Source organism: Leuresthes tenuis, unplaced genomic scaffold (genome assembly GCF_036924035.1).
Source record: "Leuresthes tenuis unplaced genomic scaffold, fLeuTen1.0.hap1 SCAF_13, whole genome shotgun sequence".
NCBI lineage: Eukaryota > Metazoa > Chordata > Actinopteri > Atheriniformes > Atherinopsidae > Leuresthes > Leuresthes tenuis.
Genome location: NW_027325367.1, coordinates 11,882,079 through 11,905,322, shown reverse-complemented (window position 1 = coordinate 11,905,322; position 23,244 = coordinate 11,882,079). Strand labels below are relative to the sequence as shown.

Genomic DNA, 23,244 nt, shown 5'->3' with positions numbered 1-23,244 from the left:
GGCTATTCTACTTATAGTGTATATAATGTTTTCTCTACAATCTTCTCTGTCTATGTACAAAAAAGAAAAGTTGAAAATATGGTCCCAGCAAAATGCATTTGTAGTTCTGATGATGTCAGATGCTTTATTTTGGATTTGAAACTATTTGTAAAGACATTACATTTACTACTTTTCCATTGCATTTTAGATGTACAGATTATTTCACACATGTTAAACACAACAACAAGCTGTGCTCAACAGTGCAAAACAGGTAAAACTAAAGAACATTGTTGGCTCCTGAGACTCCCAACGCAAGGAACCTGTTCAGTTTGAACTCAAAGTCAACAGGACATTCACTGGCATGTTTGTAGTTCCCTGTCATCACTGAGCTCAGGTAAGGAATGAGAGCACAGTTTTCTTCAAACGAGGCAAGCTTCTTTTTATACTTCTGGCGGGTGTAGTCTGTGCTTTTGCGATTGAAAGCTATGGAAATGAGAAACACAATCAAAACAAGAACTGTAGAGTAAAACTGATCTAATTTTGACTTGCAGCACCCAGACAATCTGCTTACCTTTTAAATAGAAGCCCACATAAAGGAGAGCCGATCTTTGTAAACTGAGAAAGGGATATTTTGGTTTGAAACACCCAACAGCTGTCATGGCCTTGATCACAGAGACTGCCACTCCCTAAAAAAGCAAAGTCAAGTAAAGTCAACATCACAGCAGCGCACATCAAATGAATGCATTTGGAAATTGTAATAATTGTTAGGCAGGTTTCAGTGTCACTGTGTCTGACTTGTTCCAGGTAACCCAACGTTGGCAGGGAAGTCAAGGGCACAGGCTCACAAAGAGGAGGAACTTTACTGGGCAGCTTCAGGTCCCAGTAGGTTTCAGGAGTCCTTGATAAATGATGTGTGAGCACTAGGTTTCAGTGAGTAGACCAACATTTTTCATAGCATAATATACCATGTAGGTTTAATGGGGAAAACCTATTCGATCCGTCTTAATAGAAATATGATGTGAGAAGCTAGCTCATATATTCTGAAATAAACACATACCTCAAAAACATGTCCTGTTTCTGTTTTGTTTCAAAAATGTAGATTCGTTCTCTGTATTCCACAGCATATTCCATCTTTCCTCGAACCAGAGCTTCATATCTAGAGACAAATTAGACTTTTTGTTAATACAAAACACTGTAATATGTGGTGAAGAATAGATATAATGAAAAGGAAGTTTGTAATTTCTTGGCAACTTGATGTTGATATAAAATAAACAGAATATTAAAAACACTTGTTTTCAATAATAAATGAAAACCTCCCGTAATCTATTACTATGTTAACACCAGTGAAACACTGACATTTAAAGTGTACAATTTTCGTCACAGCAATCTCTTTGCACTGACTTTTATGGGGGTTCTTTGATGTATTCTTCAGACAGCTACCAATAATGTTTGCGTCAAAATTACTTTCTTTTTTGATATTTCGAATTTTCAGCAAAAAAAATCTACCTTTGCTCTCCATCCAGGTACGTCACAGGACAGAAGCCCTTAATTTCAGCTTGCTGTGGGAACTTGCTCTTCACCTGAATCTCAGTCAGCTTTTTTGGCAGCAGGTGGGCTTGTGGGAGAGTGTGCGGGCAGCCAGGTGCCACAAATTGATCAGGAGATAACAGGAACTTCTGTTATTGAGAGAGCATTATTACATATTTTTTCAATGAAAAACGGGGGGAAATGATTAAGTTAGGGTTTAACAAACACTTTAAAAGAAAAAAAAAGAAGTTGAATCAGCTTCGGTGGCCATCTCTAACATTTTCTTACAATTGACCATTTATGCAAATAAGTTATTGCAAATTACAACTGAGCATCCAGGACACTGACCTCTAGATGGTCTTCGCAACACAAGTTGTAATAGTATCCCTTGTACTCAGCTGCGTGAGTCAAGGCTGCAGATTCTGAGCCGTCCACCAGATGGTGATGAAGAGCCAGGCAGACTGGGCAGTATTGGCAAAACTCGCCGAGCCGACGCTCAAACTCTTTGGGTGTGATACACAGCCTGTTGATGCAGGCTGCTTTGCCTATGAAATATATGTATATGAGGCTGAAGGGTTCTGCATGCAAAAATCTGAGTTTTCATAAGCACTGAAACTTACTTAAGTCTTAGATTAAACTCACTCAAACTCATAGTGGTTATATTTGCTCCCATGATACTACAGCAGCACAACACTTTGGTAACCTTGGTTGAGTACATTAACTCAAGCTTTTATAACACTTACCATTTTGCCTCCTCTCCAGGTAAGTGTTGATATATTTCATGCTGATGCTGACCTCTTTTATAATGTTGTTCCAGAGCCACCATTTGCTTTTTAAGCCATCAAGGACTAACCAGTTCTGATATTGTTGCTGGAAGTAATTCCGTATGAACTCCACCTCCTTCTTGTAACTGGAGTTACAAATGTGGAGGATCTCTAAGCTGTCATGCATCAGATGATGCCTACAGTGGTGGAGAAAGGGTGAGTGGAACATATTTAGTTTGTTATATTGCGACTTTAATCAGGTGCCAAATCTGTAATACTTAAAGAACAAGACGTTTAATGTGTGTTCTCTAACTTATTGGACTTCATCTTGTCTGCGAGGCCTCTCTTGAGCACCTCCACTGTATCCAGCTCAAGCTCAATTACTATCATGGGGATGAAGCTCCTGGACCCCATCAGTTCTGCCTGCTTGAAGGTCATTGGAAAGCCATCCAGAATATACCTGGAACATCATTAAAGTAAGAAATGTCTTCATATTCCAACTCAACCTGGACTTAGAGAATAAATTATGTAGAGTTCTTCGTTATTGTAATATAAAAAGAGCTTCTTTTTGAAACACCAAAATGAATGGTATTTATAATGATTTTTTAAAAAATGTGTGAAGATAGTCCTTAATTGCAATAGTGATAAATAGATACAGTAATAGTAATAAACTCTTTGTCTTACCCATGAGTGTTGCAAACCGAGCTCATGAGGGCCACCTCCAGACACTGAATGGCCAACTCATCAGGCACTACGAGGCCCTGGGTGAGATAACTTTTCATCTGGACAGCAAGATCGGTATGAGCCTGATTGTTCAGTACCATACGCATGACACCACCGATGGACAGCCGAGCCAAACCATATTTCTGAGCAAACCTTTGTGCCACTGAAGATGTGAATGCAGAACAAAAAGAAAATAAAGACTGTGAATTGAAAAAAAGGTCAATTTTTAGCCGTATCAAGTCTTACCAGTGGTTTTTCCAGATTTGGGAGGTCCGATGACTGCCATTTTAATAGGGAGCATAGGGGAGGGTTTTGGCTGCTTAAGGTACTTTAAGGGGTTAAGCATGAAATTGTTGCGGTTCTCCTTGGTTGAGAAGAAGTAGATAAACTGGTGCAGGAGGAGGGGATATGCGGTGTTAAGAGGCCACAGCAGAGACTGAATCGTGTCCCTCTCTTTATATTGCTGTATATCAAGGTTGTACAAAGAAAAACATTTTTTATAACAAACTAGTTAAAGGAAAATTGTTTCTTTGTTTCACATATGAATACAGAACAGAGGACACAGGCAAATGCTTGAAATGCTGTCTGAAACTTTTAGAGAAACAGTTGCCATTCCTAAATTATGTCTACCTGGATGGGGTCCCAGCAGCCAAAGGCACTGTGGAACTTGTAGGAGGAGAGTAGCAGTTTGTGTGCCAGGTTGTATGAGATGGATTGGCATGTTTGGAAGAGTGACTCCCTGTTGGTCCACAGAGGCTGTATTTTCTGGTGCAGCTGATTCTGAATGATCTGAAGCTTGCTGGAGGTGTTGATTACTAGTTTGGGTATTTTATGTTCACTCAGTAGTTCCTGATGAAAAAAACAGCACAAATAAGAAACATTTTACAGTCACCGTGGTTACATGCACATTTGAGTCGAGCTACAGATACAGCTCGACTTAGCCATTAACCTGAATGCAGTTGTTGTGAGAAAATGTTTTGTGAGAAAATGTGAGAAAAACGTTCTGCTGATTCTAACTTTCACAGTGGAAGATCACTGTGCATGTAAGTATAGCCAAATTCACTGCAGAGACATTGGGACAAGTTGAAACTTGAATGGTGATTTGGTTAGATGACACTGTGGTTATAAATCACAATTTTATTAGAGCGGAGCAACACTGTGTAAATGCTTTAAGTGACCGTGAGTTGATTTTCAGTCACAATTTCTAATGTTTTTAGCTGTCTGACAAATGAAACAGAAAAATATGTGAAATAAAGCAGCTTTACTGGTAATTTGGCTATATTAGTATTGTATTTACTTGTGCTGTATTGTTTTTAGAAAAAGATGCAACGGTGGGACTTTGGAGCATGTGTGTAGCACCTAGGCCTTGTTTGCAAACTGTATAGCTTCCTGCTATACATACAGGAATGATTCAAGCTCCAACTGCATTATGTGGATGTGCTAGTCTGGTTTGGAGAAACTCAGACAAACACAATCAGGATTTCTTTCTAGATTTCTTTCTAGTGTCATTCAAACATGCTTTCATGTTTGTCCTAAACATGAAACATTAGGGGAAATTATCAGGATGTGACAAACACGTCATAAGTGCCTTAAAGGATTGTGTCTTTGTACCGTCAAAGCTCCAAGGTTGCTTTCATCTGTTCCAAAACGCTCTTCTATTTCCATCTCGAGCCTCTCAATGGCAGCGTCCTCAGTCTCCTCATTCTCCTCCTCTTCATCATCTTCTTCTAAAGGAAATTCATCCTGCAGTATGGCCTCAATCTCATCTTCTATGTTTTCTGCATCTTCGTCTTCTACGTCTTCATCACTACCTTCTCCAACTTGATCCCTTAACTGTTTTGTTAGCAAATGGTGAGTAGAGGGTAATTTAGAGATGCATATATAATAATGCTATGATGAGTGCTCACCTCTGTTTTGGTTTCCTTGTAGTCTTTCTCTGCCATAAGTTCGGCCCTTCTGTTGGAGACTTTCTCCTCCTACATAAAAAATAAAATCTGTTAGATGTTCATATAACCAACAATAGATAATCATATACATCTTTTTTCTAAACCTACCTAATCCAATACATGGTCGCGGTGCTGAAGCCTATCCCAGCTGCCTACAATTATAACTTTCTTACCCTATTTTTCTTGCGCAGATCCTGAAGGAATTTCAGCTGTTCTTTACGATTGTTGCGGAGCTCACGCCAATTCTCAAGGTAGACTGGCAACAGACGCTTCTGAACATCCACTACGTCTACTTCCAAGACTATGACAAAATCAGGGAAAAGTTGTTGGTCTAACATGTACTGGACCTCCTCAGCATCATGAGGGAAGCCCTCTAAAATGAAGCCCGTGGACCTATAAAGGAGAATATCTCAGGGTAAGAAAAAATGTTTTTACTGTACATACATACATACAAAAGAAGGTAGGAAAAATAAGTGAAAAATAGGTAAGTCCAGTTCTAAATGTGAGTGGATCTGTAACTGTTTTTAACAACGGATAAAAGTAGAGAAGGAGCATTAAAGACTGATTTACTAAATGATGACTTAGACTTTTTGGTACATATGTTCATGCCCTTTTTTGGGGGATTTGACTATATACCAAACTATATCAGCCACAACAGTAAAACCAATGACAGCTAAAGTGAATAACACTAGTTATGATGGATCTTGTCGAGGTTTAGTTTATATGAGATACCGTGCTCTTGAGGTGGAACTGTTCGAATAAAATGGAAAGGCATTGGGATTTGCACAATTTTACAGAGACAGAAACTGAATATACAATGCATCACTGCTTGCAATGTATGCGGTTTATTTGGTTAATGTACTGATGCTGAACTTTATTCACCATCAATAGTGCTTACAATGAGCAAGCAAGACTCACAATTGGAAATCGAAGTATTTGTCTGTTCTGACAAAAATCGCTTTTTCCATTGCTTTACATGGGTTGACACGTACCACCAACCGAAGCATTGTTGCAGACTATCGTTGGAATACCTTAGCAAACTGTATTTTCTGAAGGCAGCAACTTGATGAAGTGTCCAGCCACAAAGAAAACAAAGAGAAGTTTTCTTTTAAAGAACAGAATGAATAATGCACCATTTCTATTTATAAGCAAGCATCTGTGGGGTGTGCTGGAAAAACAAATGAGATCCATTGAAACTCCACCTTTCCTCAAGGCTTAAAAAAATCTGCTGCTAATGCTTTGGTGCTTTATATCGCAGAGACTCTTCAAAGAGTCTACATATCGATGTCCAGAAGTTGTTTAGGCAGTTCAGTGTGGACCTACATGGTATGAGGCAGTTAGTTTTAATGTTGTGGCTGACACGTATAAGACACCATTTACATGTTTTTTAGCTAAGTATGAAGCTATTACATGCAGCCAGTTGACCGGCAAGAAAGTTGTTATTGGGGACTTAATGTTTTTATACTAAATTAAAAGACTTTTTTAAAAATTAAACAACAGAACTCTTTCAGACAGTTTAACGTGCTTTAGAGTTGGTCTAAGAGGTGAATTTTGTTACCTTTGGACATAGCTAGAGCAGCTGTTTCTCATTGTCCCAAGTGTTTGTCCAAAGCTAAAGTATACAGCTTCTGGTGGCAGATAAGTCTTCAAGTCTTACTCTCACAGACAGTAATTTAAAAAGTCCTAAATCCTCAAAGATGAGGTTTTCTTTTAAGAAGGGTTAAAGCTGAGCAAGGAGTCGTGGTGTGTACCTGTATGGTTCTTGTTTCCAGTATGGTGCGATAACCATATCCAGAATCTGTGCACTCAGCTGCTCTCCAACAGACAGGTAGGTCTTGATGGCTATTTCCTCTTCAGTAAGAACAACCTCCTGCTATGGAAACATAAAAAAACAAAGACACAAAATTCATTATCTAAAAGCATTATAGTTCAACAAGAAAGTGTTCTCACTAAAAATAAGCAGAACAACAAAACACTGAGAACTGTCCAAGAAAAAAATGTCTCCGAAGCTGACCTCTATGTCATTCGCGTTGTCAGAGTTATCCTCTGTCTCGTTCCCACGTTCCTCCCTGGCTTCCTTAATTTTGGCCTCCAGGTCGTTAGAATCATCTTCTAGAGACACTACCTCATCAGCAAAAGGGACCCGCTTCTTTGTCTTGGCCATGATCAGCATTTGGAGCAGCTCTCTGAACTGAATGTGGAAGAGCCCAAGCTGCTGTGCGAGCCATTCACCATGAGTTGACTTGCCTGAACCTCTGGCACCCAGCAAAAAGATTCGCAAGGCAGGAAGCTGAAATGGATGGGAAACAGACGAATGTGAGAGAATTTCTGCTCATTTAACCACAAACAAGTCTTTTTCTTTGTCTTCATATGTCATCTTGCACCTTTAGAGGCTCATTCTGTGCTACAAACTGTGCAGGGTTTTGAAGGAACGAGTCTCTAGCATCCAGGCTGGAGAAGTAGAAGGTCCTCTCACGGTACTTGGCGGCAATTTCATCTGAACATGGGCACAGGACGTTGTGCGTTTTTAAGGCAACAGGGCAGAAATTCTTGGTATCTCCCAACAGTCTTTTAGATGTAATGTCCCCCTTTAATTTTTAAGAGATTGTTGTTAAAAGTTTGTTCTTTTACATTCTGAAAAGCCTCGTAGCATCACTTTAATGTGAAAACACTTATCAATATACTGACTTCCTCCGTCTCCTCTTCAGCGCCATAACTGTCATTGCTTCCTTCCTCAGCTTTCTCAAGCTCTTCCAAGGCCTCAATATCTTCTGCCTCTTCGTCCTGATCCAACGCAGACAACTCCCAGGACATATACTGAAAGGGTTCTGAAAAGAATGCATGCAAACCAAAGTTTGGAGTAATTTTTTAACTGCATGTGGCATCTAATACATCTGAATGCATTAGATGGAATGTATCTGACTCAGCATGTGGTGAAACACATTGATTTGAAAATATACATATGAGAAATCAAATAACATTAAACATCACTGATTTTTGCACTCACTCTCCATCTCATGGATAATCTCTTGAAGCAGGTTCTCAGGGCTTTTGCTGCTAATCTCCAATACACAGTGGGCGACTGTTAAAACAGGCCACATTTGCTCCCATTGTTTGTCAAACCTTTGCATTTGCAGTTTATACTCATTCATCTCTGGGCCTTCTGGATAGCCAAATTCCCAATCATCCTGTAGGGCCACAGCTTCGAGCCATGCGGAGGTAAGCAAAGAAATATTAGATTTTCAATATTTATCAGTTTAATTCTACTTTACTTATCATTGTATACTGCACAGAAAAGGTATGCAGGATTTTGAGTGAAAATCCCAGAACCAAATGATCTTTTTTTTCTAACCTAAAGTATTCTTAAAAAAAAACTTAATTTGTTGATCTTATCCATGTCCACCAAAACTAATTTTTTGACTGGAGAGTTTTCACACTCACCTTTTTACTGCATATTGATTATATCGATAATTTCCCACTTAGAACAAACAGAACATGCTTTTCCTTTTCTTAGAAACAACAAGCACCTTTTCTAATGTTATCATGCCTCACCCTCCTGTTTTATTGTGTCAGAATCTGCAGGACCGGTTACATCAGACTCTCCAGGATCCTCTGCTAATGGAAATAGTGCTTTAGAAATAATACAGATTAAATTTTGCAGGCTCAAGAACAGTATGGGAATATAGTCTGCTTTATAAACATGTAATACCATCAGTCTCTTCGACAACTGTCTCTAGATTTGACTGTGCCTCTGAGTCTTGGCCGTTTTGCTTTCTTGAATAAAGAGAAATAAAGCACAAAATAACTGCTCAGATATAAGATACTAAACATAAGTAAATAAATAATTCAAAGCCTGATTGCATCTGAACTTACAAGAGTTGTTTTTTCCTCTGAGACTGTTTGTCCTGCAACTCCGACCTCTCGGATTCGTTCACAGGTTCCTTATTCATCTCATAAACTCTCTTTAAAACTGCTGAATACAAAGTGTAATGAAGTGGGTGCAACGTGTACCAAACGGTATAAACACAAAAGGAAATTCAAAGCAAGAAGTGTGAAATACAATTTTCCTACTATGATGTCCATCAATATCTTTGAGACAGAAGATGATGTCCGGCGAGATTCCAGCTTGGTTTAAGGCTTCCATTTGGGAAACATTGTTGGGAAAATTGTCAAGCACCCACCCACTGACGTCATTGGCATCTGAGTCCACTTCTTCCATCTGTTACATCAAATGCATCATCAATTATTTTGGCTTAACAGTAAAATTTACAATATATCGTGAAAGTAAGTCTTGGTGTTATGCCTGTAAGTATGTTTGTTAAATTTTCAATTAAATTCAATTAATTTCAGTTTTATCTATATAGTGCCAAATTACAACAATTGTCATCTCAAGGCACTTAAATAATATAGTCCAATTCAAGCCAAATGGAATTCAATTCATTGTAATCAAATTTTGTGCAGCAGGTTGCACAATCTAATCTACGAAACACATCAAATAGTTTCTGACATATAAGAATTGACACTGTTTAAAAAAAAACTGTGCAGAATCACAGAAGTATAGAGATTTGTAAACAAAAAGGCTCCCATCCTGTTTTAAATGGAAAAAGCCTTTAACATACCACTTTTATATGCTTCCCCAGCACCTCAGGATACAGGTCAATGGGAGATGAAATCGCTAGTTTGGCTTCCTCAAGTGCACTAAGCACCATGGCCTGTACCTCTGGATGATCCTCTGTCACTGAACGCAGCAGATCACATTTGAGCAATGATCAATGAATGTATGCTGCCTAGTGACCTTAAATTACCACCTCAGATATCTAATATACATTTTACATGAAAGAAAAAAAACCTTCTTACCTTCTGCAGAGCTGGTTTTTTTCTGGTTAATTAAAATATCTCTAAATAATCTATCTAATTAGTTCATGACATAATGAGTCACATTTTCACAAGTGTGCACAAATAATTCTTCATACTTTTTGGTATTTTCAAGGTCTTTTTTCATATATAAAATAACCTGCTTGTTGGAATAGGAATTATAATGCAAAATGTGAATAACAAAATGTGGTAAAGTTATCATAAATATAATATCATGTATATAACTCATTAAATATGAAGTTGAAGCTCAACTTGCCTGAATTTTGTTCACCATCTTGCTCCATCTTCATCTTGATTTTCTCGATAGCTGCCTGTGTTGTCTCCTCTCTGATTTTGTCAAGTTGTTCCTGTTCAGCCATTTCTACAACTGGCTTACACAGCTCCTCCGGGTCAAGTACCACTGCATTGTAGTGCTGAGCTAGAAGCTTACATATAGTGGTCTTTCCAGCATGAGGAAGGCCAATAATGGAAGCTCTGCAAGGGGGCTTTGGCATTGGAGGAAGCAAGTATTGTCTGGGGTTTGTGACAAACTTCTGGTAGGCCTCCTGAGATGAAAGGATGTACAGTTTGTCCTGGAAGCTGTACAGTTGAGATAAGAGTTGGTTGACATTTCCATTCAGTTGCAATTGGAGTCACTGGGAATTATCTTTCTCTGATAAGCCTACAAAACAGCACTCACCCTAAAGAAAATTCAGGCCTGCCAGGAATGATCTTGCCCTCCTTCAAAGCAACAGGACAGGTTCGACCCCAGCGGCTCCTTCTCCAACGAAAGCCGGGGACCACTACCTTTTTGCATGACATAATTCTCAGAAGGTCCTCCTGGACAAAAGATAAGACTCCTGGTTTAAGGGACTGTAGTTCAATTTGAAGTGGTTTTATTAGGAAGGGATTGTTTAAATGTAGATTCCACCAACATGTAACCATTTATTTGCTTGTTAGCATTGCTTTGTAGCTCTGACAGTTTGAAGTATCATTTTGATGCATATATGTGAGTTTAAATTAAAATATGACGACTGCCAGACCGTGTCGACGCTCTCTGGCAATTCTTCATCATCACTGTGGTAGAGGAGGACAGGAACAGCAACAGGCTTTACAGCCATGGATTCAAGACGGGACATCACACACTACAGGCAAAAGTAGCAATAAGATAAAGTCAGCCGTCAAAACACATTTGCTGGTGAACGCGCACATTTATGCCAAAACATACAACTGATTAAGAAAGCACTTCAGTCTACCATTTAAGACAACACGCAGTCTAACATAGTCCTGTTAACCTTAGACTTATTGATGCTAACTAAATCAATCACTCATATTCATCAAAATTGACACAAATTTATTGTTTTACCAAATGCAGCTCTTCAGGTGTATTGTTTCCATTCAACTCCAAAAGGTAGAGTGGGTTGTGGTCTATCATGTAGTCCTGAAAATATATTAGTTAACTTCCACTCTACTTGCGAAAAGCTGTTTGAGCAACCGATGTGGGTTATTTAGGATCAGGCTTTGGCCATCTGTAGCCCCATCTTTAGTCCTAGAAACCCCATCTATGTCCATCTGATCAAACATGATGATATTTGTTACTTTATTACCTTAAAAACACAAATAATGGGGTACTAACATATTGCATAAAGTTCAAGAGAATGAATCAATTTGGTCCCGGACTGTAATGTGTAAATAACTGCCCTGATTACACCACCATCACTGTCTGAAAGTTCTCATGTGCCTGCTTGCAAAACTAAAGCAAATACAAAAGCTTTTTGTTTATCTGTGAGCAATTCAGAACTAGCGAAGGCTGACTTACCTCCAGCGGTCTGAGCATTGTATCCTTGAACATGTTGATTCTAATAAATGCATTTCTGGGCAGATTCTCAGGCGTCCAGACCATCTGCTCAGTTATACTCTTTGGAAGTTCATCCTCCTCAGCCTACAAGCAGAATGAACAATTAGTCTGTATCAAAGAAATCTGTGACTTCACAGCTTTCTTGTTTAAGGTTCTACGTTTATTGCTGTTAATGGGGTTAATAACTTGAAAGGCAAAGTTTATAAAAAAAAATCAAGTTTTGTAAAATGGATATGGTGACACCATCATTCATATTAAACATTCTAAAAGTGGGGAGGCTGTGTGGTCTTCAAGGATTTTCTTCTTTTAAGAAAATCATGTGCATACACATTTAAATTTATATATTTCCATTGCTATGGACAGAGCTATGACATAAAGTAATATGTAAAAGGTTAGACTGACCTAGTTGTAACAGTGGTTTGGGGACTATTGTACAACTCCAAAGAAATGGCTTGTTAACCCACTGTATTTCAAATAAAAGTACAACTCAGAATAACCACATTACAACAGTAATATATATATATATATATACATATATATATATATATACATATATATATATATATATTAATGCCATTTCAACCACTATATTCACTGAAGGTATTTCTGCTTCCACAGATAGAAGCCTTCACTTTTTGTCAATATGTATTATCTTAAAACAGTCATTTTTAGAACAGACAAAGTCATTAAATGTGATCATATGGTTCAGCAGCCATTATAAAACCTCAAATGTCAACAAGAAACACTCATATTTGGGTTAGATTGTCCATATTTGTCATTTCTACATTTATGTTAAGTGATAACATAATATTAAGTTTAAACTGATATTTATCAGTAGTAGAGAAATACAGCTTTTCCAAAAAACAAAGAACTCTCACAACACAATATTGATTTTGCTGTGTTAAAATGGTCCCGTCCCTTTTCAAATCATACAGCATACAGTTAAATTTCATCAATCCACCTTGTTTCTAACAGAAAGCACATAATGGGTTTAAATTGTCCCTGGTCTCCGGTAATCTTGATTAGTTTGTTTTTGTTGCAAACACTTAACATGGTAGAAAGCAGTGGAGAACGAAACGACAGGATGAGTTGATTTATGATTTCCTGAAGCAACAGCTGAAGGTGTGGGGGACAAATAGACCTAAGGCTGTTTTATTTGGTTGGTCAGTGATGAATAGTTTTACCATGAGCTCTACCTGCTCCTCCTCATCGTCCACCTCCTCATCCTTGCTCTTCTCCTTCTTGCTGTACACATCTTCACGTTTCCACTGATCCTTCCTGTAAAACCGCCCTGTCACTGGGTTCTGTTTCAAACCCGACAGCCTTTCCACCAGATCCTTGTCTGCACACTTGTGGAGGGTAAATGTTTCTTATTTAGAATTAATACAGTCACAAAACAACAAATCTTTGTCATGATATCAACTGTCATAAAGAAGATAAAAGACAAACTGCAAATTGAAACCAAAAATATCTGAAAAACTACATAAATGCAACTCACAACCCTAAACAGAATAGGAGAATAACCTTGATATTGATGATGAAATCAGGTGCCAGCTTGAGGTTTTTGATCAGCTGAATCTGCTCATGGATTTTCAGACTCTCCTCTGACATAAATGGCAGGCAGCTCAACACATATCCTGTACACAACACACGAATGGCAGAGCAGCGGCAGAAAACAGTGTCAGAGCCCCTAAACTCTGCTTTATTGAAGGACTGCTTGCTATGCAACCATCATCATGCTCATTTAACACATTCTGGTCATTCATTTAAACTTACTGTATTCACACAGTACAAAAACATTTGATATCTGAGTCATTTTTGCATACCCAACCACTTTAGAGAGCTTTATTATGTTTGTTAGGTTATTAGAGTACATGATTTACCATAGTGCTCAACATCAGGGGAGTTAAGCCTGGCGAGAATCAGTTGCAGAACTACATCTTCTGGTACACTTCTTCCTTCAGATAACATGTCCAAGAGCTGGTATTGTCAGACATGGTGGATATAACGGTTATGAAGAGCACACGTAAACACACTGAAGAAGAACAGTGACCGTTCTGTGAAGTGATGCAGAATATGTCACTCACCTTTAAGCCTTCCTTAGTTTTGTTTTTTATGTGCGTGTTGAGCAGGTCAGTATCTGAAAGATTGTAGAAGCAGAAATATCTGAAATGATGCACGTCAAGTTTAAAAGCTAAAACACCTAAAACGTACCTACCATCGATGAGGATACATTTCCGGGACTCGGCAATTATTTGGGCCAAAGTGGATTTGCCAACTCCCTGTCACAAAATGGAAAATATGAAACCGTTTACACTCACTGTACAACACTGTAAAGTGTAAATAATATAAATTCCAGTCTAGTATCACACAGTGTTAGGGGTTAAAATTACAATGATCAGTCAAGATAGTTGTGATCAGTTACATGTAATTTTTGAACCACAGGTAAAAAAAAAAAAACAATATTGGGATCAAACTGACAAATGTTGAGTAGCAGGCTTAGACTGTGAAATTAAAACTTTCAGACTTGCTGTACAGTTTAAAACCATAAATAGACAAGTTATTAAAGAGCAATTTGATGAAAGTCATTTACATTTCATTTACATTTCATTGTTGAAGCAACAGTTAGTTAGTAATCTATGAACTGTTAAATATCAATAGTCGCCTTTCCAACACTGGTCAAGGATATGCGTTTGAAATATCTTTTGAAAATTATTTCCATTGTGTCTCCGTGAATTTAAGAACTTACCGGCCTTCCAACTATGATGAAGCAGGCGGGTTTAGCAAGAAGAATCTGTCTCTCAGCTTCATCCTCTATTAGGTTGTCTACTAAATCCCCCATTTCAGCTTATCGACCGCAAATGGACATAAACAAAACAAAAACACGGTATTGGTACCAAATTTCAGTGGTTAGTGATCAAGTGCCGAAACTTTCATGCTATACTCTGAATTAAGCATAATTACTGTTAATTAGCGTCCTTTTATTGTCTTCAATCCGTTTATGACCCCAGGAACACAGTCTTGGGTAACCCTAACCCTCAGCACACGGTTGCCATAGCAATTCACAAACTTAAGGGCAGTAAATGGGATCACGTATGTCTCTTTAACGCAACGGGTAACCTTTGGAAGTGAAACACCTTTATGCTTATTATCTTTATTTTTTTTTTTATAAATCACGGAACAACTGTAAACTCCCAAAATACGCGGGTGAGAACGTAGTCATGGAAACACGAAACGTCAAGCTTTTGTTAATCGCGTTTTCGCGTCTTCGAGCTTTTTGACTGTGCGAGACATTGTACCACCTGATAGTCGTTCATGACAGTCACCTGACTAAAACAAATTCCTGTTCCATGGTCTTCTTGTATGCTAACTGAATTGACTTGGATAGCCATTTTTACATCTGCATTTGATTAAAACGATCAAAGTAGTCGTTTGACTGCTAGAAGAGATGCAGATTGTTATCCCTGGAGGTTATTTGTAGCTAATGCGGCTAGCTGGTGAAGTTATCGGTGAGTAATGTTTGCTTGGACATCATGAGGGCCAAGATAAGACATGTATTGGAGACAAGTGTTAGATATGTAAACGTTACATTTGTGTGATTCCATGGATTTCTAGATCACGCTTATATCCGGGTTCAAGCTCTCTTGTTGTTTCGTCTGCATTGGGACTGAGAACACCGGAATAAAATGCCTCAGACGGCGGCTATCATCAGTGGGATCCAGAGGATGGTTCTGTATGAAACCAGAGCAGTAAGTCTAATATAACCTTGTCCACTGTCATCGTAACTCTCACAATGTTTAATCAGGCTGACTGTTCTACAAATGACTTGCATGTCATCTCAATCATGTTCAAATACAAAATGGTATGATTAAGACAACTGTGTTCAAGGAAAAAAATATTTTACTAACCCCTCCTTTTACCAACTGCAATTTAAACTGATCATGTCTGTTGAAAACTATCCTGCTCTACTTTGTGCTTTGAGTCTGTAGTTAACACGAGTGACATAAATTACAGCAGTGACCAGCACAGCTGAAGCCTCTCTCAGCACAGGTGGTACCGTCCTGTGGACACACAATGTTAGTGGCAGTCATCACACCTGTTAAAACGTTCTGACTTTTTCTTGTGGCACTTATGTAAGCTATGTTTAATCTACAATTAGATCCACATTAGATTCAACAAAGTAATGAATGGTGAGCTACTGATATAGAGCTGTAAGTACTTGACAGCAAGCACTAGATGGCAGCAAAATATTCTTTGTGATCATTTACTAAGCCATGCATCTGGTCCATGAAGTCAATTTAATAATGATAATGGACAGTAGACATGTAGATTTAGTCGATTTAACTACTACAGTTAAAATGAAGGTGTGATCAGAGTAAGCGATTGACACATTTAGACAATGAGGTAGGAAAACACATGTCACAGTTGAGCTATAATGTCTCATTTAGTATCTGTCTGATCATTTCGCTTAACTTCTCAGACTGTTTGGCTGTTGTGAAAATAAAGGGGCTACTGGGAATTGTAGAAAAGGACAGAATGGCTCTAATGGTCGCAGGCTGTACTAATACATGATGTTCCAAATCAACTTTCTTTACTGGACTGAAAATCTTTGCCCATTTCGTAACCCAGCATGTGAAAAATAATGACTTTAAAGGAAGAGACACGGAAGGAAGACACATATCTCTCTGAACAACGTGTTACAATGTTGCCTTGTGGTCAGATATGTGCTGTATCCACATGAAATTTGAACTGATGACATTATATTGTTCACTCTTTTACAGGTGGTAATATTAAATAGTCTTACATGAATCTCATTCATGAGAAAGCCTCCTTTCACAAAATAATAAATGGTAACTAGAAATGGGTTTGTCTTCCTCACTATCAGAAGCACCTATGCAGGGATCCTTATGGAGGCCTGTGTTATGCAATGTACTGCATTCAATACAGTAATGTATTCAACATTTTATATTGTCTCTTTCAGAGGTATTTTTTGGTTGGAAGCAATCAGGCACAGACCAAACATCGAGTCCTAAAGATTGACCGCACTGAACCAAAGGACCTGGTAATAATTGATGATAAGGTAAGCAGCGAGTTTCCACCAGGCCTAGTACAGTGTCAGTGTATATGCTTATGTAATACAGTACAGTGCGCTTAAGGGAAAATTGTCTAATCACTTAGTCTGTCCCAAGTGTATTGCCTATAAGTGAACCCCCATTTGTCATTCAACTGATTGTTACCAGAATCTGTGGGCTAGTCGTTGATTTGTTTATTCATGTTGCCTGTGATTATGATGATGATGTTTGTTATTATGAAGCATTCATGGTTACAGTTTAAACAGCTCGAGCTCTCAATCCTGCAAACTGTATATTACACTGACCCCATGAAACTATTTGTTTTCCTATTTCAGCGTATCTACTATTGTAGAGTATTGTGTTATATAATATTCACATACTGTTTAATACATTATAGGCAGTAAAAAATCTTATGTCATATCTCATTTTCTATCAATTCACATTTAAAGAATGCTGGGGCTCAAGATGGAATAAATAAGCCGATTAAGGATATATGGAAAGTTTGGAAAGCTTAATTATTTTACATTTCTATGAGCCTATGAAGGCAAAGTTTGGGCGCTGTGTAATCTGTAAAGAAAAACAAGATGCAGTGATTTGCAATCTCAAACTTATTAAACAGTTTGTTTTTAAATCAACAATAGAATGTAGATATCATCTCAAATTCTAAAAGTGAGAAATCTAATTTTACTATAATTAAATTAAACACATCTCAGAAAGTTGGGTGGGACAGGGTCAACAAAAGGTTGGAAAAGTAAGTGATACAACAGCTAGAGCTACATATTGCAACTAATTTAGTTAGTGGGTAACAGGACAGTAGCATTTAAGTGGTACATTAGCATTTAAGTGGCAGAGTCTCTCAAAAGTCAAGATGAGCAAAGGTTCAGCAGTCTGCAAAAAAATACTGCATCTACAAATTATGAAGCAGTTTCAGAATAATATTCCTCAATGTAAAAGACTTTAAATGTTCCATCATCTACAGTACATAATATCAACAAAAGATTCCGGGAATCAGGAGATATCTCTGTGCACAGGGCTGAAAATTAATACTAAGCTGAATGCTTACCAAAAAAACATTCATCCATCCATTTTCTATACCCGCTTATTCCAATTCAGGGTTGCGGTGAGTCTATCCCAGCTGTCAATGGGCGAGAGTCAGGGTACAACCTAGACACCCGTCACCAGTCCATCACAGGGCCACATAGAGACAAATGAGACAAACGACCATCCGCACTCACACTCACTCTGAGGGTCAGAGACACCAATTAACCTGGCATGCATGTAGCCGTAGAAAACCCACACCAAAACACATTTAATTTGTAGATATTTAATGAGTACAGTTCATATAGGTAAAAAAATAACAGGCGTAATATTTTTAGTGAATCATTCACATGATCTGCTGAGGATGATTCTAGCAGAGATAACCACAACCATGACAAAACAAACGGCAACAACAGAAGTCAGTTGAAAGTAACACTGTGAATACGCTCTATGATCTCTTTATCTTTCTCCGTAGCATTTGTATACCCAGCAAGAGGTGCGGGAGTTGCTGAGCCGTCTGGACCTGGGCAACCGCACCAAAATTGGCCAAAAGGGTTCCTCAGGCCTATCCAGAGCTGTGTCAGCTTTTGGCATTGTGGGTGAGTACAGTCCCACCACTTGCCTTCCCAGTGGCATAACAGCAACCGCTGCAGTGCTCAATGATGGCAACGTGTAGCTCAACTCTAAAGTACTTCTGCAGCTTGGTCTGTTGACCTGTTTTTGCCTTTTTAAGAGCCGGAAATGGAAAGGAATTGAATAAAAAGGACACCTGGCAGTATTATGCAGTTCCCTTCAGTAAAATGACAAAAAGTAAACATAAATTGAGTATAAGTATTGGGTCACCACGTGCTGCCCGAGTGCACCTAAGCATAGGTACCACAAGTGTTTTTATGACGGTGGTAGAGAATATCATTCTGAAACATCAGCCCAAATGACCTCACGAGGTCCCAAGTTGATCAGTGCCTGATATCAAGTTAATTTGAATTCATTTTACTCTCAGTTTAATTCAATTAAGTTCAGTTCAAGATTCAGCAAGGGGTCCACAATCAAAGGCATTTCATGAAAAGTAGATCCCCCAAGCAAAGGCTTATAAAAGATTGCTCTTTAGATTTGATAATATAATCTTTCATAATTCGAATAAAGATCAGCATTTTTAGACTCAGTTGCTCCGGGTAACTTGAAATACATTTGTTTTTACTTTATAAACAGAGCAATATATTATGAGGAATAACAACAATCTTTCTTGTGAATCTTTCTTTCATATGAGTCTTGTTCAACCCTAGAAGGCTCTAAACTGTTTCAGACTGGAAACATGATGGAACATCATAGAACAGCCCAGTTTGTCAAAACATGCGTAACCATTTAGATGCTATATTTGCTTCTGTAGACTCAGAACTTCCTTTTGTCTACATGCCAGCTCAGGACACTCGGGGAAACGGGACAAACCAGGAACAGAGGAATGAATGACAGCTCAGAGTGAAACTGACACGGAAATCTAATTTTGTGTGATGATTTAACTGGTATTAGTCAGAGTTTCTGTGCAAACAACATATATGTTGTTCATACATAATGTACATTTTTCACAAAATGCTATGGAGGCAAGCTGCTACATTAAGCTTGCTGTCAAGTTCCTGTACTGAGCTGGGTAGTGTGGTTTTAACCTATATCACTGATGGAGACAAATTAATAAGGAGCAACGGTGTGATTTCTGTGAATGGCAAACTTGATTTTGCTGTTATGCGTCAGGCTTTATTCTTTTTGGACAAAGAAGGCTGATTTCCTTTCTCCCTGTGTTCTGCACAGTGCCCGACAGACCTAATTACAGCTCATTACAATCTTGAGGTTTTTCTTTTGTTGTTTCTCTGTTGTGGCTTTTTGTTTCTGTTGATCCAGTTCATTGAACACAAGTCGCACTCAATTTCTCAAGTGAATCTTGTTCTGTTTGTCTACCCCAAATTGAAAAGAAAAGGCTTTGTCTCATGAAAACTTTGAGAACTTAATCGATTGGTTGACTGGTTCTTTGTCATATGGCGTCACTCGGTGTGACCGAGTGATGGATTTCACACATACAATGTGCAATCAGAGTTGTTGTCCTCCAAACATAAAGGTTGGCTGCCTCTTCCATGTGTCAAAATGTCCTCGGGCAAGACATTGAATCCCACGTGCCCCTGTATGCTCATCAGTGAGCTTTTGCAGAGCAAAAACACTTGATATAGAGTGAATGGGTGCAGAATTTACAAAGAAAAAAAAAGCAGGCTTGTTCAGCTTACACAAAGGAGCTCAAAACCTTTACTTCCAAATGTCAAGTCATGCTGCAAACTGCAAGTCCAAACCAGGGTGATTAACACATATACACAGAATACACCACACATCAGGCTGATGGGGATCTGCAGAACCTTGGTAGAAAGAGAAAGGTATGAGAAAGGGCCCAATTAATTCTGTTAGAGCAAATGACGCTCTCAAAGCACGCTCTCAGTCGTACTGTCAAAAAAAACAATGCAAAAAATTATTAAAAAAAACAAAACACAGCTATTATAACGTGTCCAAATGCTTGTTCCACATTTCGCAACAGTGCAGCCAGTATTTGTTGCTGTATTTCACTGAGAGACACTGATGGATGTACACAAAACAAGCAGCTCTTTAAAGAAATTTTCCTCAAGAAGTAATGTATTAATTTGATTCTTTTACTGTCCGGCAATAGCACATTAAGACACTGTGAAAATTTGTCGCTGTTTATTTCCATAAAATACTACATATTGATGGTATATTTTAAGACTTAATTCGGCATAATTTGGAGGTAACAGATGAGCCAGTCACAGTGACTCTGACCGATTCTGACCTTAACATGTGCGAGGATGAATTAAATACTTGTTATTCCTGTTCCGTCTTTGTTCATGTTATTGAAATTAGAGAGGTGCAGCCATCTAGAGGACAGTCTTATCTGAGAGACCCTTTGCCTGGCACCTTTCCCATTACAGTAAATAATGAGTCTCATTATTATAAGCATATTTTTACTCACTTTCATTTGCCAGTTTTGTCAGTCTGACCCATCTCTTGCGGTAAGAAATTCTGTGAGCTGAGCGGAATTTTCTGCCAGCAACGCCACGAGTAAAAGAATATTAAGTGAGATGTTGAAGTGCAGTTTGCTCTCACATAAGGCCACCGCTCACACACACGCTGGCATGCAGTGAATTATACCTTAGCTGAACATTTTTTGACATATGCGCCCATATTTGCACAACAAAATTACACAGCCCACCCCATTATGCTGCTAAATGGTCAGTAAAGCTGGGAATATTTTACTGAAGTGTAATTATCCTAACATAGATATCTCTGATAAGAGTGGGCGTTGGGGAAAGGTGACTAATCCTGTTTGGGTGGTCGTGTTGCCTCGATGAGATATTTCTAAAAATATATTGATATAATCCATGTCAGAGATGAGAAAGTAGGTCTTTCAGAGATGAAAGCAAATCATTAGCCATGTTGCATGATACTGTCTGGGTCAGATTTGAATTATGTAAGGATAGATGGATTGGATGCATATTGTGAAAAGTGACTCAAAGATACTCTTGATCAACCTGTACAAAAGGAGTTTTTTACTGTTTTGTAACACCAAAACGGTAGCTGATTGGCGAGCAACAGAGAAGCTGATCTAAATATCAACCTGTTCAGAGACTTTCTTTAAAAAAATGTTTTTCTCAAAGACACTCGTGTCACCGCCAGTGAATGAGGGAGGTTCTATCAGTGGTGAAGCACATGTTCCTGAAGAAGAAATGTATTTGATCCATTTCTGATATGAATGTTTTTTTCTCATCAACAGGTTTTGTTCGTTTTCTTGAGGGGTACTACATCGTACTGATCACCAAGCGCAGAAAGATGGCCGATATCGGCGGCCACTCCATCTACAAGATTGAAGACACCACCTTGATCTACATTCCCAATGACTCAGTCAGAGTTACACACCCTGATGAAGCAAGGTATTGTTTGACCTTTTCTCTTACTACTCTCTTCCATTGTGGATTATTTTAAGGGGACCTTTTTAGACCCTGTGGATGTTATCCATATCTTTCATGAAGTGCAAATGCAGTACATGCTGCCAGTATTAAAGACGACCAGTATGTTTATCCTTATTGTCCCGTATGTATGTAATGTTGTACGTTGGTCTCAACATAGGCATTGATTCAAGTCTTCAAAGAAAACGATCCACTCATGGCCAAAAATGCCTTAGATGTTTCTCAGTACAATTACCTCATTGTTTCTGGTGTGCAGCCCGTCCCTTTATAACCCCCACTCACATAATTGCTTTTAGAGGAGAAACAGCACTGGTCTACACTGTCAAAGTTTGTGTCCTCTATTAACAGTGAGGAACTGAATTTGTAACTCAAGACCATAGAGAAGGTGCTCTTAAAGTGTCGCCATGAAAAAGCAAAACTTTAAATGGCTGAAGCGTGGAATAAAATGCAATACAAAAGATGCACAAAAGGTCAGTGAGTTAGACATCTTGTACCCAGACTGGCAGTTGATTCCACAGCAAGTTAAGCAATGCCAGAAACAAAATGTCAAGGCCCTATTCTGAAAGTATCCTGAAATTGAAAGAATCTGAAATTCCTGGGTGCCTGTGGATGAGCACATGCACATTAGGCATCAAAAAACAGATTGTAATCTTCCATGAGAAGGAATGTGATGAAGATGTAACACTGAATGTTGCCACTTGAACTGAAATATCACCAAACATAATGGCTAATGAAGCAAGAAAAGACTTATTGATGCATTCTTTCTCACTGATAAAGACAATTCTATAACAAAACGAAATATTCTGACCATGAAAGGTCTTGTATGTTTGTATTAATTGTGAATCACTGATATAAAAGACGAGTACCTCTGAAGTTGTCCAGCTCCCGTATATTAAATTCATGTTTGCTGACCTGCTTTTCATTTTACAGATATGTACGAATCTTCCAGAATGTAGACCTTTCCAGCAACTTCTACTTCAGGTAAGGCTTTCATCCACTCATCGATTTTCCATTCCCAGTTGACCCCATTTAGGGTCACCGGAGAGCTGGAGCCTATCCCAGGAGCTATGGGGTTACACCCTGGATGAGTCACCAGTCCATCCCAGGGCCAGTACAGAGACAAACAACCTCACACACACTCCTACGATCAATTTAGAATGACTAATTAACATAACATGCAGGGGAAAAAAAAGATGGGGTCCTTCTTGCTGTGAGGCGAGAAGAGTGCAGCCTGTAAGGCTTTCAGCATCTGCCCAGCAGAGGTCTTAGATAGAGTTGTGAAATAGAGGTTGAATATATATATATCATTATTATTAGTTCCATTATTATTAGTATTATTCATTTTTATTGCTCAGAAAACTTCCCAATATTCCTGTAAATAGGGTTTGTACATTAAATTGTAAATAGTGTGAAATGGGAATTGTAATGATTTACAGTCTCTATTACCAGAATGTTCTGGTAAAGTTACAA

General features: G+C 38.5%; 2 protein-coding genes across 3 annotated transcripts in view; one reads left to right on the top strand and one right to left on the bottom strand.

Annotated features, from left to right (window-relative positions):
* Positions 1–122: 122 nt before the first annotated feature.
* On the bottom strand, positions 123–14,493 carry ak9 (adenylate kinase 9). The gene is made up of 35 exons (XM_072362910.1): positions 14,401–14,493; positions 13,870–13,933; positions 13,739–13,791; positions 13,535–13,631; positions 13,176–13,288; positions 12,836–13,000; positions 11,613–11,735; positions 11,160–11,234; positions 10,837–10,938; positions 10,494–10,633; positions 10,071–10,393; positions 9,559–9,677; positions 9,011–9,158; positions 8,813–8,909; positions 8,649–8,713; positions 8,492–8,554; positions 7,947–8,141; positions 7,628–7,767; positions 7,324–7,527; positions 6,954–7,229; positions 6,691–6,812; positions 5,113–5,332; positions 4,901–4,969; positions 4,605–4,826; positions 3,624–3,842; positions 3,240–3,456; positions 2,955–3,156; positions 2,584–2,730; positions 2,250–2,467; positions 1,855–2,051; positions 1,486–1,655; positions 1,037–1,135; positions 775–877; positions 551–665; positions 123–462 (listed from the first exon to the last, which is right to left on the bottom strand). Exons 1-35 carry the CDS (start codon positions 14,491–14,493, stop codon positions 257–259), a joined length of 5,181 nt encoding a protein of 1,726 aa, XP_072219011.1. The 3' UTR covers positions 123–256.
* A 472-nt stretch (positions 14,494–14,965) lies between these two features.
* The window catches only part of fig4a (FIG4 phosphoinositide 5-phosphatase a), a 49,517-nt gene continuing 41,238 nt past the window's right edge, over positions 14,966–23,244 (top strand). For both annotated transcript variants that reach the window (XM_072361762.1, XM_072361761.1), the window contains exons 1-6: positions 14,966–15,160; positions 15,267–15,400; positions 16,633–16,731; positions 18,237–18,360; positions 21,582–21,738; positions 22,705–22,755. In XM_072361762.1, coding sequence (XP_072217863.1) covers positions 15,338–15,400; positions 16,633–16,731; positions 18,237–18,360; positions 21,582–21,738; positions 22,705–22,755 — 494 coding nt within the window. In that variant the 5' untranslated portion in view covers positions 14,966–15,160; positions 15,267–15,337. The remainder of the gene's footprint in view (positions 15,161–15,266; positions 15,401–16,632; positions 16,732–18,236; positions 18,361–21,581; positions 21,739–22,704; positions 22,756–23,244) is intronic.

Bases quoted from the DNA above. Each gene is read 5' to 3' on its own strand.
- ak9 (XM_072362910.1), bottom strand. From the start codon at position 14,493: ATGGGGGATTTAGTAGACAACCTAATAGAGGATGAAGCTGAGAGACAG. The intron at 10,939-11,159 runs GTAAAACAATAA...TTTTGCCTGTAG, and splicing joins CACCTGAAGAGCTGCATTTG to TGTGTGATGTCCCGTCTTGA. The intron at 5,333-6,690 runs GTACACACCACG...TCTCCTTTATAG, and splicing joins TGGAAACAAGAACCATACAG to GTCCACGGGCTTCATTTTAG.